The sequence below is a fragment of the Ovis canadensis genome, chromosome 1 (assembly GCF_042477335.2).
Source record: "Ovis canadensis isolate MfBH-ARS-UI-01 breed Bighorn chromosome 1, ARS-UI_OviCan_v2, whole genome shotgun sequence".
NCBI classification, from domain to species: Eukaryota; Metazoa; Chordata; class Mammalia; order Artiodactyla; family Bovidae; genus Ovis; species Ovis canadensis.
Window position 1 is genome coordinate 183,639,443 of NC_091245.1, and position 16,997 is coordinate 183,656,439.

At 40.6% G+C, this 16,997-nt stretch overlaps 1 protein-coding gene across 1 annotated transcript in view; it reads left to right on the forward strand.

Moving 5' to 3' along the window:
* GAP43 (growth associated protein 43) overlaps positions 1-16,997 on the forward strand; it is a 105,719-nt gene that overhangs the window by 65,900 nt on the left and 22,822 nt on the right. Inside the window, exon 2 of the mRNA XM_069554157.1 lies at positions 147-744. Coding sequence (XP_069410258.1) covers positions 147-744 — 598 coding nt within the window. The remainder of the gene's footprint in view (positions 1-146; positions 745-16,997) is intronic.

Consider the following 16,997-nt stretch of genomic DNA (forward strand, 5'->3'; position numbering starts at 1 on the left):
TTTTCAGAGTACTGCTCTTTGCTTAACTCCAAGCATGGTGCCTAGCACAAAATAAGTCATTCAATAAATACGTGTTGAATGCTGTGATTTGAAGGAAAAGAACATTGCTCCATCTCTCCTTTTTCCCCCCCTTTTTCTCTATAAAGGTTGAAAAAAATGATGAGGACCAAAAGATTGAACAAGATGGCATCAAACCAGAAGATAAAGCTCATAAGGCCGCGACCAAAATTCAGGCTAGCTTCCGTGGACACATAACGAGGAAAAAGCTCAAAGGAGAGAAGAAGGGTGATGCCCCAGCCGCCGAGGCGGAGGCAAATGAGAAGGATGAAGCTGCCGTCGCCGAAGGCACGGAGAAGAAGGAGGGAGAAGGCTCCACTCCCGCGGAAGCCGGCCCCAAGCCCGAGGAGAAGACCGGCAAAGCCGGCGAAACTCCTTCCGAGGAGAAGAAGGGGGAGGGCGCCCCCGATGCTGCCACAGAGCAGGCAGCCCCCCAGGCTCCTGCCCCCTCAGAGGAGAAGGCCGGCTCTGCTGAGACAGAAAGTGCCACTAAAGCTTCCACTGACAACTCGCCGTCCTCCAAGGCCGAAGATGCGCCGGCCAAGGAGGAGCCTAAACAAGCCGACGTGCCTGCTGCTGTCACTGCTGCTGCCGCCACCACCCCTGCTGCAGAGGATGCTGCTGCCATGGCAACAGCCCAGACTCCAACGGAGACTGCGGAGAGCAGCCAAGCCGAGGAGAAGATAGGTGAGCGACCTGCAGGGTCAGACGCCAAGAAGGGGGGCGGGGCGGGGGGCAGGACCGGGGGGGGGCGGGGGGGGGGGAGAGGGCAGGCGGCCTATCCGGAAAGCCAGGCCACCTGTGCCATCAAGAGAGAGGGGAAAATTCTAGAAGGTGTTTTCAGGAAATCAAGGGAAGCTGCGCTGAATTCCCCAAAGTGACAGGAGCTAACTCTGCCCACTTACATTCCCAAGTATTTCCAAGCCTGAGCGAGAACTCAGGCAGGTCTGTGTGGCAGCCGGTACTAGACAGTTTGGCAATTGCCTTATTAACTGAATTGGCATAAAAAGTAAAGCTAAGTAATCCTGATTGGGAGGGGGGAAAAAACATTCTGTGTGTAGGATAGACTTCGTTTAATAAGTTATTACTGAGACTACACATATTTTATGGATGGGAATTAGCTAATGTGATTATCTGGCTCTAGGAAGTGCCTGGTATAAATACAACCAACTCCCTGTTGATTCAGATGATGTAGTTTGTGAATTGCCAGCAGCAAAAACATAATCTCAGACCACCTTTCCCTGTCCCACAATATGTTTCTGGGCATTCTCCCCACCATCAGTTGGTGAATAGTGTACATATGTGTATGTACGCTCAGAGAATCTTAATCGAAACATTAATTAGGGTCAAACTAATTAGGAAAATAAGTCTGTTGATCTTGCCAAAAACAAAAGAAAACTCCCAAATATAGAACATGTTGTGAAGTCAAACGTAAATTATCATTTTATTATTGAAGATATTACCTTCTACCATATACATACATGGTTGAGGGTTGACTCTGCTTATTAAAAGGTACTAGGTTCTCTTTGGTTTGGAGCGCTAACTTGGAGTTTTTTCACTATAATTGCCCAAAGAGCCTGTGAAGTATTGGAATAGGGCTTTCCCAGTGTAAGATAAATTTAAGGGAACTTCACCCCTCAACATGACCTGGCCCTCACCCCAGCACATCCACAGCGGTGAAGGAGGTCAACAGTTTCCAAAGTCTTTCTCTGGCCTAGTATGACACATAAATATCTTTCAGCCCCATATCTTTAAGATAAATTTTTGTGCCTGTTGAAAAAGTTGGGTTTACTCTTTTAAGATTTAGTGATTTACTGCATGTTGTGTCTAAGAACCCAGATTTGGATTGAACCACACTGTATCCTTGGGAAAGGACCTAGTCCACGAGGATGCTCTGGGAAATGTCTTGCCATCTGACCGTTAGATTGAGAAAGTAATTACTGGACATTTACCATGAAATCCACTTCTCCACATTAGCTACTACAGGATGGTGCAAGATTATTCTAGATATTTTCAGGTCTATGTCTTTCATCTTACTCCCTAAATTCTGTAAGAAGCCAGAGTGTATTAACCATTATTGTTATTAGCATTCTCTAACTTCAGATAAAGTGCACATCTCTTTCTACCAGTGACTCATTTTAAATCTTTATTCTAACTACATACCTGCCCCAGGGGCCACACCTTGAGGTCAAGAAGATGGGAATATTTCCCTGGAAAAGGTAAGGCATGTGATAGTGATGGTTTTGGTTTTAATTTACTCAGCAAGACAAACCTTGTTAACTATTCCTCTTGAGGTGTAAGTTCTAGCCTTAGGCATGATGGCTGGAAGTCACATTGCTTATGATAGACTATCTATTAGGTAATTTTCGTACATTTTAGAAATTGATGATTTAAATATAGAAAATATTTGACACTGCTCAGATCATATTTTTAAACTGGGTTTTCTGAAGTTGTAAGTAAAGACAGAAGCATATAATGTGATGAGGTAAATGCTCATGATCTGGATTAATAGAAAGAATTGCTTGAATCAATGAAAAGTCTAAAAATAATATATTTTAAAGGAAGTTCAGTTTTATTATTTTTCAAGTTAGAATAATTCCAATAAATTAATAAAATATTTTCAGTAGTTACATGGTCAGTACATGTCACGTGATAAATGAAAACTGGACAGCATCAATTCATAACTGGACAATTCAATCCTTAATCCTTTGTTTACACATTCATATAGTCCTCCTACAGCCTTTCTTATGCCAGTCACTTATTTTGTTAAAAATGTATCTGGTCAGTGAAAGCAAGTAGAGATCATGCACTGTCCTAAATTTTACAATTTCTGCCTGAAATATGTCTCAGTCTAAGTTTTGTATGTACACTGAAAGGTAATTGATAAGTATAGGTGAAGTTCAATTTGAAGCTAGTCACAAACGGCGCTTTAGTTTACATTGTTTCTGAGCTTAGGTAGGTATTGTCATCTTGGTTATATCTTCAAATGCTGCCCATGGTTTCTTCCTGGACTGATGTATCTATTAGCCTTGCCTGCTATAGGTGACAAGCACAGATTACCCTGATATTGCAAGTCTCATGGAGCTGTAGAAACTAGAAGTGACAAGGAGATCCATCACAGCACATCAAGCCCAGATTCCCATGGGCCCTGCACCTCATTCTCCTCTGAATCTTATTGGATTTTATTCTAATCCAGGATAAAAGAACAATATTCCTAATTGATCTCTACTGTCTGGGAATAGATGGCTACCCTGGGGTGCTTTAGGATTCTGTGACTGCCTGAAGGGGTGGAGAGAGCTATCTGAGAGGGTTGAGTGGGGTCGGGGGCAGAACAAGCCACAAGAGAGAGTCAAGATAAAAATTGCTGTCAGTGAAAGGGTCAAAATTTTGAATCAGTGTGATCACTGCTGCTGCTGCTGCTAAGTTGCTTCAGTCGTGTCAGACTCCGTGCGACCCCGAAGACGGCAGCCCACCAGGCTCCCCCGTGGGATTCTCCAGGCAAGAACTCTGAAGTGGGTTGCCATTTCCTTCTCCAGTGCAGGAAAGTGAAAAGTGAAAGTGAAGTCACTCAGTCGTGTCCGACTCTTAGTGACCCTATGGACTGCAGCCTACCAGGCTCCTCTGTCCGTGGGATTTTCCAGGCAAGAGTACTGGAGTGGGGTGCCATTGCCTTCTCTGAGTTTGATCACTACTTTACTACAAACAGAAATTCTTTCTAAATTATAAATGTTTGGTTTATTTTACTACCTTTATATTAGTGAGTTTATAACAGATGGATCTCAATTGCAGTAGGACTTTTGGAATTTTTTTAATCCTCCAACCATATCTTCCTATCTCTGCTTTGCCACTCTGCCTGCACATCCTCTGTGTATCTAAGGCAAAAAATTTTCTGTGCATTTCCGATGATGGTTCCTTTATAGCAGGAGGAGTGTTTATGTAATCTTTATGGCACTGTCCCCCTTCAACCATAAGGAGAAAACCTTCAAGCCTCCTTTAATGACAGTGTCTCTGGTGTTTCTTCGCTGGATAGAATCACTGTGCTCAGTGATTCTCAGGGAAAGAATTGTCTGCTGTGTCTCATCTTCTGCATGATAACCTGCTGACTTTCCCTGACAAAAGACGCCAACATTTCTTCTCTGACTATTCTAAGTGATGTCATACTACTAAGGGAACACACCCAGGAAGCTAGAAATTGAGATGTTGACTGAGTAACCTCCACAGGGTACTTGACTGTGGGAAATAGGATGTATTACTCTAGGTTAGGCTACATTTTCTGTATGTTGAATTTGGCTGCATTTTATTGTCATGGTCTCTTTACCTTTCTAATTGAGGTCATCAATAATGATCTAGGAAAGAGAGGAGTTCTATTTATCATCCCTCTGAATAGAAATTCAGTGTCTTCCTACCTCTCTTCTTCCTTTTTTCTGCCTCCTTCTTCCGTCCTTCCCTCCCTCTTTTCCTCTTTTTGTTCTTTCCTTTCTTGCCTTTCATTTATATTAACTGTCTACCATGCCAAGCATTAGGGTCACAAAGATGAATTAGCTATGGTTGCTGATCTTAAGGAGTTCTCATTCAGCAATAGAATGGGATGAAACTCAAGCAGTAATGTTGAAAACATTCACAGTAATAATCTCAACTCATCTGAACTCTGCAAAAATATGTGGAGTACCTTTATATGCCAGTGCTCTGTGGGACAAAATATGGAGGAGATAGCACTTCATGCAGCTGGGCTACATGCTAAAAAGGTTTTTAGTAATATGTGTCTCTATAACCAAATTATTAGAAAAAGAACAGCTATGAATTTTATAGTTTCTGAAATGATAATTATGTGTAAAAAAAAAAAATGAAATACCCAACCTGTTTCTAGAATTGGAGAAATTTTTTACATTCTCCAGAACAAAATGTTCTAAGGCCCAAGGTATCCATCCATAATAGTCTTAGCTCCCCAAAGGATAGATTCACTTCCACAGCACTGTGTTACATGTGAGATTTCCCAAGGATATTACACTTACTTGGCAGGGTGCCTCAGAAGCAGTTTTGATTTGATATGTGGTTTCAACCACTTCCTAAATTTACACGCAACTCATAAAGAGTCAGAATTTGGGTTGTGAAAGTCCATAAATGCTGTCTATAAAACATGGACACCCTGTCAGCTACTCAGTGACACGCTGCTTAAATACTGTTGATTATTAAGCTTTCATGGCACACTTTTATGTTGCTAGAGTAATCATTTTTATTGGCTTTTCTTGACAACAATCCAGTGGTATTTGATAATGTTTTTCTTTCTGCTTTTACATTCTGAAAATAGGAGCAGAGTAAATGGATATATTGCCCACAGACACAGTGACAAAATAAGGGTTAAATTGATAGACCTCTAATTCTAACCTTAGCCTTGCAGTTCTTTACCTCTCTTTTATGTATTATCTCAATTCCTGCTTTTTCTCATATCTTAGCAGCTGTGACAATTTCTGATTATCGTCAAGAAGTCCCAACCAGGTCCTAGGACATTTCTGTGTCCTGCGCTCCCAGTAAGATAATGCTGAGGAGAGAATGTTGGACTCAAATAAGAAGACCAGGGCTCTAGCCTCAATATCTTTACTAATCAGACGTGGGATACTAAGCAAGTCATTGCTTCTCGCTGGGCTTCAGTTGTTTCATCTTTTAGAGAAGGGGCTAGGAGAGTTAGTTTCTTAAGGTTTTTTCAAGGTTTAAACAATTAAGTGTCAGACCCTGTGCTATGTGGGGATTATTCCATTTAATCATCAGAACCATTCTGTAGTATAAGTGTTGTCATTTCCCATTCCCCTTCTGCAGTTGTGAAAACTGAAGTTTAGACATACTGAGGCACCTAATCATCAACAGATTGCAAGGAGCTAAACCAAGAGCTGAACTCTGAAAGCCTGATTGCAGAGGTTATTTACTGAATCCTGACACCCAGGGAGAAGTGAAGATGAGAGCAATGTCTAAGAGCCTTAGCTTCGTGTCCTAATCTAAGACCACCCCATCATTTGTATAATTGGATGCTCAAACCTCTTGTCTGAGAATCATTACTGATCATATTTATAGATGGGTACCCAATAACTGACCGCACTCCTTGGTCACAACTTCCTCACTGCTCCATCACCCCAGAGTTGTTAGGAATATTACACTGGTTTCGAATCGTGAGTTCTTAGTTTAAAAATTCCCCAAGTACTGTTTGATTAGGCCTCAGAGAGCTTTAAGATCAGTTAAAAATTGACTGTTCTTAACAGGAATACTGCTTACTCCATTAAATATACCAGGAGAGCTGAAATTTAGAAATTGAAGTTTTTGGAACTCAATCAGATTGAAAGTAGTTTCATCTATTCTGGACAATCCCTGCCCTGAATTTAGCTTATCAAAATTAATATCTTTTAAAATTCTTGTTTATATCTTGTTCCTCCCTTTTGGCAAGTGCATTTCCAAAGGACCCTGATACTTTATAACCAAAAAAGTATAAAGAACTTAATAATTAGGATTGATTAGAGAACAATCACTATATCTTCAAATAAGGATTTAAGGTAAAAGATAAGAAGATATATAGTTTAGCATCAAGAAAATCATATTGTGATATTTTTTATTTATTGCCCATTCTTTCATAGTTCATATTTAATAACTTCTATCACCTTGTAAAAGAAGCCAATAAACAGAAAAGCATGTATGTAACTCATCCCAATCTTAAATTGGTGAAAACTGTATTTGGAACTGAAAATCAAATATTTCTTAAAATGTAGACTATTTTTCAAATACTAATACATATTCATCAAATATTTTTTTCTCTACATACGCACATGCACTCACACATATAAACTCAATTCCAAAGGGATTACAAGGAAAAGGAGGAAGAACCAAGAACAAGAAGAGTTACCTAGTCAGTCCATTTGGCTAAACACAGAGAAAGAATAGAGTATCTATTTTAATGGACTAGGAAGCATTGAGTGGATCATTACTCTCATTTTATTCTCACAATCATAGCTTCATTAAATGAAGAATGAAAAGCTTTCTATAATCAGACATAAAAGCAAGGGAAGAAGGAAACTGATAATGCATCTTGAAGCTACAAGACTGGAGCCCTTGAAGGTCTCCCAAGACATACGGTTTACAGCATGCACAAAGAAGGAAAGGTTTGAAAGGATGTGGAAATGTTGCCCACCCTTACTTGTGTTTAAATTTTGTACCATAAGAAAATAACTTAATCAGGTGCTGAATTTCAGACCGATTCATATCATCAAGAACATTTGAATTATTGCCTTCTTCAAAAACATCTCCAGCCAGTTATTAATCTCATAGCAATAAAGCTTGGCTCTTTAAGTAACTAATTTATTTTGAGGCTTGTTTAAAAGAATTGCCCATAAATTTTTTTCACAAGGATGATGAATAGCATCAGGTTTTTTTTAATAGATCCAGTATCTTGTAGGAAGTATAGCATTTTTTTTTTCACAAGGATGATGAATAGCATCAGGTTTTTAATAGATCCAGTATCTTGTAGGAAGTATATAGTATTTTTTTTTTGCAAGGATGATGAATAGCATCAGGTTTTTAATAGATCCAGTATCTTGTAGGAAGTATATAGTACAAGTGCTGTGTATTTTTAGCACAAGAGACTAAACACAATCTAAAATTAAGAGAACTGGATTCTTGTTCAGATCCTATTGATTTCAGGCAGGTTGTCTGCCCTCTGAGCCTAGGTCTAACACCTGCAAAGTAAATGCTTTCAGCTAGGTCTTCTCCGCCTTCTAACTTCAAGCGGCAAGTGTGCGGTGGTAGACTAAAGAGGCATCTGGAAGAGCAGCAAGTGGTCTCTAACTCAACCATTCTCACTTCCCTGTAGGGCCTTGTTTTCTAAACTATTAGATAGTGAGTTTAGGGGGGCAGGGCAGTTAATAGAGAAGTCTTGATAGATGGGCAAAGATTTCAAGAAGAGATAGCAGTAAGAAAATTTATGGTTACCCTGGAGGCCCAGGAGACTGCAAGGAAATCTCAGTGGAGTTTTCTAACCCACCTTACACTTAAGGTCGAAAACGAAGTTGGAGTTGACGGTGATGTTTTCAGATATGGCTAGACTCTTGCTTTTAACCTCCCTGAGATGGAAAACTACAGCTCAAGTGGCTCTAATTTATTTTCAATAGTTTCACTTTCATCTGAGATTTAATTTATTATTAATATTTTAATACCCATCTTATTTCATTAAAGTAATTAAAACAGCTTCAAGAGTGTAGAAAGCTTTGTATTCTTATGGAGAACAATGGATACATTTGACAGACAATTGTGGTTGTTAAGCTTTTTAAAGATTTTTGTCAGTAGACTGTCATTAAAACTTAAGAATGATATGAATAAGGCTAATAAACTTTCCACCAATCCTCCTATTCACACTTCAGTCACAATAATTGGGTCTTTGACCATCAGTGAAATTGGCTAACAGGCCCAAGTGTTTGGAATTGGGTTCATCCCAAGAAAAGATAGTATAGATGATACACAAGTTAGATATGGTTACTCAGCAGTTCTCACGTGTGTTTTCAATTTTTGAATCACAAATTACAAGATTGTGGAAGATAAAATATTTTGGTTCAGTCATCTCACACCATTCTACTTGGAATGGAAAATGCAATATCTTCAGGGATAAAGGAAGTAACCTAGGAGGGCTACATATCTTTCCTTATGAATCAGGTTCAATACTAATGTTCTTTTCTGTAGGCATATATATAGTCAAGTAAGTCCTGAGGCTAGTTCTTGGTTTTTATTTTTTCTAGTATAAGTTGGTAGAATCTTTTGGATTTCAGAATAGAAACCAGAAACCATTAACCTAAATGATCCGTTCTGTGTGTGTCTTGTAGAGTGAAGATGAACATTTTTATAGCCCTGCTAGAATATTCTCTTTGGGGTGTGAAAAAGTGAAGAATATAATTTAGATATACTTTAGCACTGTCTCCATGCCTGTAGCATATTCTTCTGCCGACTCATAAGCACATATGTACACATACAAAGACACACGCACACATACACATAGACTCAGTATGCAGGAAAGGTCTCCCAAGAGTTCCGGCCATTGGAGAAAATCTAGAAGAACAATGAACTACATATTTTTTCACTCTTCAAGCCAGCAAGAAGTGGGGAATGACTCCAGGCACACCTCTCTCTCTCTAGGAAGGGGTGTGTACAGAGTAAAGTTCTTTTCTATGCTGGTTGTGTTATTGAGATGTGTTTGTGAGTCTATAATGAGATGGGGAGAGTTAGGCATTAGTAAGTTAAAGTCCTGCTTAAGCTCATTAGGCTTCCCTGGTGGCTCAGATGGTAAAGTGTCTGCCTACAATGTGGAAGACCCGGGTTTGATCCCTGGGCCAGGAAGATCCCCTGGAGAAGGAAATGGCAACCTGCTCCAGTACTCTTGCCTGGAAAATCCCATGGATGGAGGAGCCTGGTAGACTACAGTCCATGGGGTTGCAAAGAGTCGGACACGACTGAGCGACTTCACTTTCTTTAAGCTGATTAGGGAGAGGTAGTTCCAGAAGACTTCTTGGTGTAGAGTTTCCACTGCTGGATCTTAAAGGGCAAGATGTATCTAATAAAAAGGGATACTTTAATTTTTAAAAACTTGAGAAACCACCTTTCATTCAAATTAACACAAAAATACAAATAATTGTGTTTAAGTCATAATTTAGCAGTCGCTTTTGAAGATTAACCCTCAATGGAAAAAGTAGCTCCATCATATGTATTGATTATTGTTGAATCTCTTGCACTTATGGAAAGTGTCAGTTGCTCATTCATGCCTGACTCTTTGCGACCACATGGACTGTAGCCCACCAGGCTCCTCTGTCTTTGGAGTTCTCCAGGCAAGAATACTGGAGTGGGTTGCCATTTCCTTCTCCAGGGGATCTTCCCTACCCAGGGATCAAACTCAGGTCTCTTGCATTGCAGACGTATTCTTTAGCATCTGAGCTACCAGGGAAGCCCATCCTGCACCTATAGCAATGGGAAATAGAAGGTAACCGATAAGTATTTGATGAATGAGTTAAGAATGAATGAACAGTGTTATCACAGTAAAAGTCCTAAACTGACCTAAAAGACTGGTTTCTAACCTCAACCCAATTATAACTTTAAGCACATGTATAAATTGCCTAAAACTGTTGGACAGAGTGCTTCCACATCATTACCATTTCTAAAATAGCTCGACCATGCCTGTTACGATACATCACAACTTATTTGCAGATTCTAAGTGACAGAGGGAGGCAGACATTTTGCTCAAACAGAAAGCTGTGATGCTGTCCACCTGTCTTTTATTTTGCAAGCTGAATACACAGGCTCCCTGGAAAGTTTTGTTGTTATTCAGGGGCATACGTCATCCTCAAGGTAGCCAGAATTCATACCACTTAGGGCTTTAGAGACCAATGTGAGCATTTTGCATTATGTTCAGGAACATATTGAAAACTAGAGGAGACCAAAGCTGCTCCCTCCTGAAAGCAGTTGATTAATTTCATTCCAGCCCCATGAGTGACCTGTGTGTGACTCTTGCCAGTATGTGACAGGTACACCCAGGGAAGGAATGATTTGCCAGGTCCCTTGGCTTCTTTTCCTCATCTGACATGTTTAAGTCATCTTTGCAAGGTGTTAAGAGTCTACGAACATGCTGTGCCCCAGCTATAGGCTGAATTGTTAATATGTTCCCAAACCAAGAGTGTTGGGACAGAGACCAGAAAATCGGCTTTCCCATTCCTGTTACTGATTCTCCTTTTCCAGAGGAGTGTAAACATCATTTGCCTACAGCTCATGAGCCGTTCAGATTGCATACCACAGGGAGGTTGAACTGGGAGGCAGAATAGTTTTGCCCCTGCATGTAACTTGTAGCAACTCTTGTGTAATTGATAAAAAGACAGGAATGGCTTGTCTTTGTGAAACTGTCTCTTATTCATTTTAAAGGGCTAAGAAAGACTAGGGTTTAGCAGTGTGGTTGCAGTATTCTCAGATCCTTTGAGAAAGAAAAGCAGGTCGATTCTTTACCACTGAGCCACCTGGAAAGCCCTGGAACAATATCAGTTCCCCCAAAAATGTATTGATATAGAAACACATAAACATCAAGTAATAACTCTCACATACTTGTATACATATGTAAGTAAGGCCTTGAGAACTAAATTTAACATGTGCAGTGATTTCTGTTATGGACTGCACACTTATTATAAGGGTTAAGAAAAATGATAAAGTTTAGAATTATAATATAACTGCTGAAGAGCTGGATGGATATATTGTCCTCAAAGTGTGATATGAATTGAAAGACCTTTTATCTTTTTAGAGATCCAGTTCAGCATTTGGATTGAATTTTGACCTTGGTTAACTTTTCTAACTTCTAATGTAGAGGAATGGTTGCCCCTTTCCTTTCCTCAAATTTTTAGTACAAATGATACTTTTAATTCTAGGCAGAGCATTGTGAAACAATTAATTCATAGACAGTAGGAGCAGAATAAGGAGTCATTTTTGAAGAGTGAAGCTTTCAAAATTTCTTAGCTGGGTATCATTTCTTCAGATATGTTTCATATATGTATACATACATATATATGTATCAGTTCAGTTCAATTCAGTCACTCAGTCATGTTCAACTCTTTGCAACCCCATGAACCACAGCACACCAGGCCTCCCTGTCCATCACCAACTCCCAGAGTCTACCCAAACTCATGTCCATTGAGTCAGTGATGCCATCCAACCATCTCATCCTCTGTTGTCCCCTTCTCCTCCTGTCCTAAATCTTTCCCAGCATCAGAGTCTTTTCAAATGAGTCAGCTCTTCACATCAGGTGGCCAAAGTATTGGAGTTTCAGCTTCAACATCAGTTCTTCCAATGAACACCCAGGACTGATCTCCTTTAGGATGGACTGGTTGGATCTCCTTGCAGTCCAAGGGACTCTCAAGAGTCTTCTCCAACATCACAGTTCAAAAGCATCAGTTCTTTGACACTCAGCCTTCTTCTCAGTCCAACTCTCACATCCATACATGACCACTGGAAAAACCAGAGCCTTGACTAGACAGACTTTGGTGGCAAAGTAATGTCTCTGCTTTTTAATGCTGTCTAGGTTGGGCATACCTTTCCTTCCAAGGAGTAAGCATCTTTTAATTTCATGGCTGCAATCACCATCTGCAGTGATTTTGGAGCCCAGAAAAATAAAGTCTGACACTGTTTCCACTGTTTCCCCATCTATTTCCCATGAAGCGATGGGACCAGATGCCATGATCTTAGTTTCTGAATGTTGAGCTTTAAGCCAACTTTTTCACTCTCCTCTTTCACTTTCATCAACAGGCTCTTTGGTTGTTCTTCACTTTCTGCTGTAAGGGTGGTGTCATCTGCATATCTGAGGTTATTAATATCTCTCCTGGCAATCTTGATTCTGGCTTGTGCTTCCTCCAGCCAGCGTTTCTCATGATGTACTTTGCATATAAGTTAAATGAGCAGGGTGATAATATATAGCCTTGACGTACTCCTTTTCCTATTTGGAACCAGTCTGTTGTTCATGTTCATTTCTAACTGCTGGACATGGTTCCTGACCTGCATACAGGTTTCTCAAGAGGCAGGTCAGGTGGTCTGGTATTCCCATCTCTTTCAAAAATTTCCACAATTTATTATGATCCACACAGTCAAAGGATTTGGCATAGTCAATAAAGCAGAAATAGATGTTTTTATCTGGAACTCTCTTGCTTTTTTGATGATCCAGCGGATGTTGGCAATTTGATTTCTGGTTCCTCTGCCTTTTCTAAAACCAGGTTGAACATCTAGAAGTATGCTAACCACCGCACCCCCCACCCCATTAGGGCTAATCTGGTTGAGGATGGTAGGGGGAAACGGTGATGGCAGGAGAGATCCAGAGCCCCTCTTCTGCTTCTGTTCCTTCCCTCTAAATGGACCTTCTCTGGCCTCTGAAGTATAGTTTGAAAAATACAAATTTAAGGAATTGCTGTGGTATTAACTTTCTACACATGGACAGCAAAATGGTCAGGTGAGATCTGAACCTGTCAGTCTCACTGTCGTGGTCTTCGCAATGAGTATGAATAACTGCAGCTACACTAATTAGGTAGTAGATTATGTGTGTTCTTTAGAAGATGAACAGGAACTCCCCCCAGTATTATAGTCCAGTTGCTTAGTCGTAGATAGGATTGGTCTGTGTAACCTCCAGGCAGGATGTTAGGTACATTAAACTACATTCTATTTTGGTTCCAAATTTGTTTTAAAAATAAGAAACCCAAGTTTTATTTTCTAGAGCCTTGTTTTAAAACCATAAACCCGTGAATTTTGAATTGTCTGCCTTGGAGCCCTGAAATTCCAGGGAGTAGGACCTCAGAGTGGTATCTGGGAATTAGGTTGTTTCGCAGTGGCCAGGCTGGTGGGCACTGGGTCCTCCACCTTCCCACAATTCTCTATTCTTCTCTTAGTTCTGGATCTTAGTAAAACTTCAGCATTTTAGTTAATAATAACTGAAAATTACTGTAGTAAACTTAAGGCTAATTTCAAAAGTCCTGGAGTTTTGGCACGATTAAAAATCAACTACACGTAATTCAGAACTCATTTTTCATTCAGGCATCCACTCTATACTCAGCTTCAATTGTTTGTTTTATAAACAGATGATCTTCCCAGATATAGGGCTTGTTCAAATTCTAACTGTTCGCATTCAAATAGGAATTGTTCAAATTCTATAAAAATTTGTTTCTTATGCAAATTGTTAAAAAATGGAAGTTGGATGACTCACCCAAGGTTACTAACCAAGACTAAATAAATTTTTTACATCTGTAGCTTCTGAGTCTTTAACAAAAAGCAACACACTAATAATGCAATAATATTTTTTAGTTCTACTCCAATTTGCAACATAATTGTATAAACAAAGCATTTTCTCTGATGAGATACCACTTAAGGAATTCTATCCATGTAATTTCGAAATATTCACAAAAATAAGATTACTAGAAAGGCAAAGCCCAAAATCTGTTTCAAGAATTCTAAAAAACCTGTTACCTTTCTTTCTTCCATTGCTCAGTCCCAGTGAATAATAGCTGTCTGTGCCTCTGTCTAAAAAGATGCCAAAAAGGAAGCACCCGTGTGCAACAGGGTCACTTCTTATTTAACTCCAGAGATGAGCATCCTGAATGTCATTTGAATGCTTAAAATCATGTAGTGAAATAGCCCAGCTGGCTAAAGAGGAATAGATCCAATAATGGCAAGATAGGCTTAGGGTTGAATGTGCTTTGACTTCTTATAATTTCTACCAGATGACTTGAAGATCACTCATATAAAACTACAAACTTATATCTGTCCAAACAAATACCTTGCCTTATACCTTCCAGTGCTTACCTCTGGAATGGAATCTAAATTATAACCATGACCTGCAAGGCCCCATATGATCTGACTTCTGCATCTGCCTCTGATCACATGTCCCAGTCTGCCCTTCTTCACTCTTCTCCAGCCATTCCACATTCCCTGGGGTCTCTTGAACACGCTCAGTTTGTTCGCATCTTAGGGCCACTGCATTTGCTTTCACCCTCAATCTTCCCATCGCTTCCTCTTCACCTTGAAGTCTCCATTTGGATATCACTTGATCAAAGAAGACTTTCCTGACCATTTGACCAGAATAGCACCTCCTCTGCCAGCCCCATCAGTTCTACCCAATTTGTGTTCTTCTATCACTCTTGGTGCCTAGAATGAATGATTTATCTATCTCTCACTACACTTTCCATTCCCTGAAGGCAGGGAGGTGGCATTCTTCAGCAAAGCATCCCCAGTGCTCAGAATGGACCCCTGCATGTAGAGAGCCCTCGATGGATGTCACTGATCAACCATTTTTAAAAATATTTATTGTTTATTTATTTGGCTGTGTCAAGTCAGTTGCAGCGTTATGCATGTGAACTCTTGCACTGTTCACACTTCTCTTTACTTGCGGCACCTGGGGTCGGTTGCCTGCATCATGTGGGACCTTAATTCCCCGACCAGGAATCAAACCCATGTCCCCCACCTTGGAAGACAGATTCTTAACCACTGGAACACTAGGGAAATCTCTTGGTTGATTATTCATAGGAATTTTACCTATGGAAAGATTTATCCTTGTAAGCAGCTTTAGAGAGGGAAAAGCATCATTTTATTTTTCAAATTCGAAGACCCAGCATAAACTAAGAATTTTTTAGACAAGGGTCCAACTTTCTTGCTTACAGAGAAACTCTCATAGACTTTCTAAATCAGCATCCTCTATTCCATGACCTGTCATCCAGGCACCAGCCAGTCTGCATCTGGAGGAGAGTGTTTAGCTCAGAAGGGAAATCGGTCTGAAGGTAAAAAGGAGTCGAGACCCCTAGGAAGAGAACCAGGTGAGGCGTGGTGGGGGGGACTGCACATGTGAAGAGAGCAAGGAGGAAGTAGCAGGGAGGATGAATGAGGCAGACAATGGGAGAGGAAAAAAGGAGAAGAAAACTACTGATAGAGGAGTCCCAGAAGTGGAAATATCAGAGGATTCAGGAAGAGTTAGAAAGGAAGTAGAGAAAGAATATAAGGTAGAGATGAAAAAAAGAAAGCAGGAGGCATGGGAGAGGCAGGACAGGAGGGGCAGTGATGGGCCAGCAGAGGAGAGATATGAGGCCTGTGGATGCCCTCCAGCCTTGCTGCCAGCACACCCTCTGCAGTGGATGGTCCCGTTTACCTTACTCTCTGGTAAAAGAATATGGTTTTGAAGGTGCCTTCCCTCTCTAGCACTCTCTCTTCTCCACTTCACAAATCAGTCTGTTCATTTGCTCAGTCATGTCCGACTTTTTGAGACCCCATGAATTGAAGCACGCCAGCCCTCCTTGTCCATCACCAACTCCTGGAGTTTACTCAAACTCATGTCCATTGAGTCGGTGATGCCATCCAACCGTCTCATCCTTTGCCGTCCCCGTCTCCTCCTGCCTTCAATCTTTCCCAGCATCAGGGTCTTTTCCTATGAGTTGGTTTCACATCAGGTGTTTCGCATTGGAGTTTCAGCTTCAGCATCAGTCCTTCCAATGAATATTCAGGACTGATTTCCTTTAGGATTGACAGGCCCTAAAGGCCTGCTGCACAAATAGCAGGCCCTAAAAGGACCCCCTGGCAAATGGATTTTCTGTCTCCACGCAGATCTAAGTGGCAGATGGGGCCCAGCTCCCCAAGGAGAGAGCCGTTCCCCTCCCCACCCCCAAGGCTCACTATTGTTCAGTCCTTCAACACAGTCAGTCCTCAGCCAGCAGAGCCTCGGCAAAGGGAGAGGAGCTGCCCCAGCCTGCTTCTAGGCAGGAAAAGGAAAGGGGAGGGAGGTGAGCTTTACTACCCCCACGAGTTTAAATGGAGATCTTTCATCCTAAGACATTTTGGATTCCAAGCATTTTTTCAAAAACAGTTTTTACTTAGAACGCCTCATACGGAAACAATTTTGGAATTGTATCACCCCGGGTTCTCACTCTATGGCTTTCATAATGTGTTTATGAAACATGTCCAGTTTCCTTATGTCCGGTTTATGTCCAGTCTCTTTATTTATAAGATGGAGATAACAACTCCACCCTCAAACAGAGGATGTGAGGATTTAAAAATATAACCGTGTTAAAGAATCTGTTACAGAGTAAGTTTTCAAAGAACATTATTTTGCTTCATCTTTTTTTCTGATAATCTGAAATAAGTAGTTCTCATACTCCCCTCTCCTCATATGGAAATTCTCTGGGCAGATCTTCAACTTGGAGATGGCAAAAACAAGGATCTTCTATCATCTTTTCATTCATAAAATTGTTAGTGGAAGAGATTCTTTCATCAAGTAAATAAAGAACCACCACATTTTTTCTTTTATTTTGGTGACCCAAAGTAAAATATTTCAAGGAGTATCAGTTCAGTCGCTCAGTCGTGTCCAACTCTTTGCAACCCCATGAATCGCAGCACGCCAGGCCTCCCTATCCATCACCAGC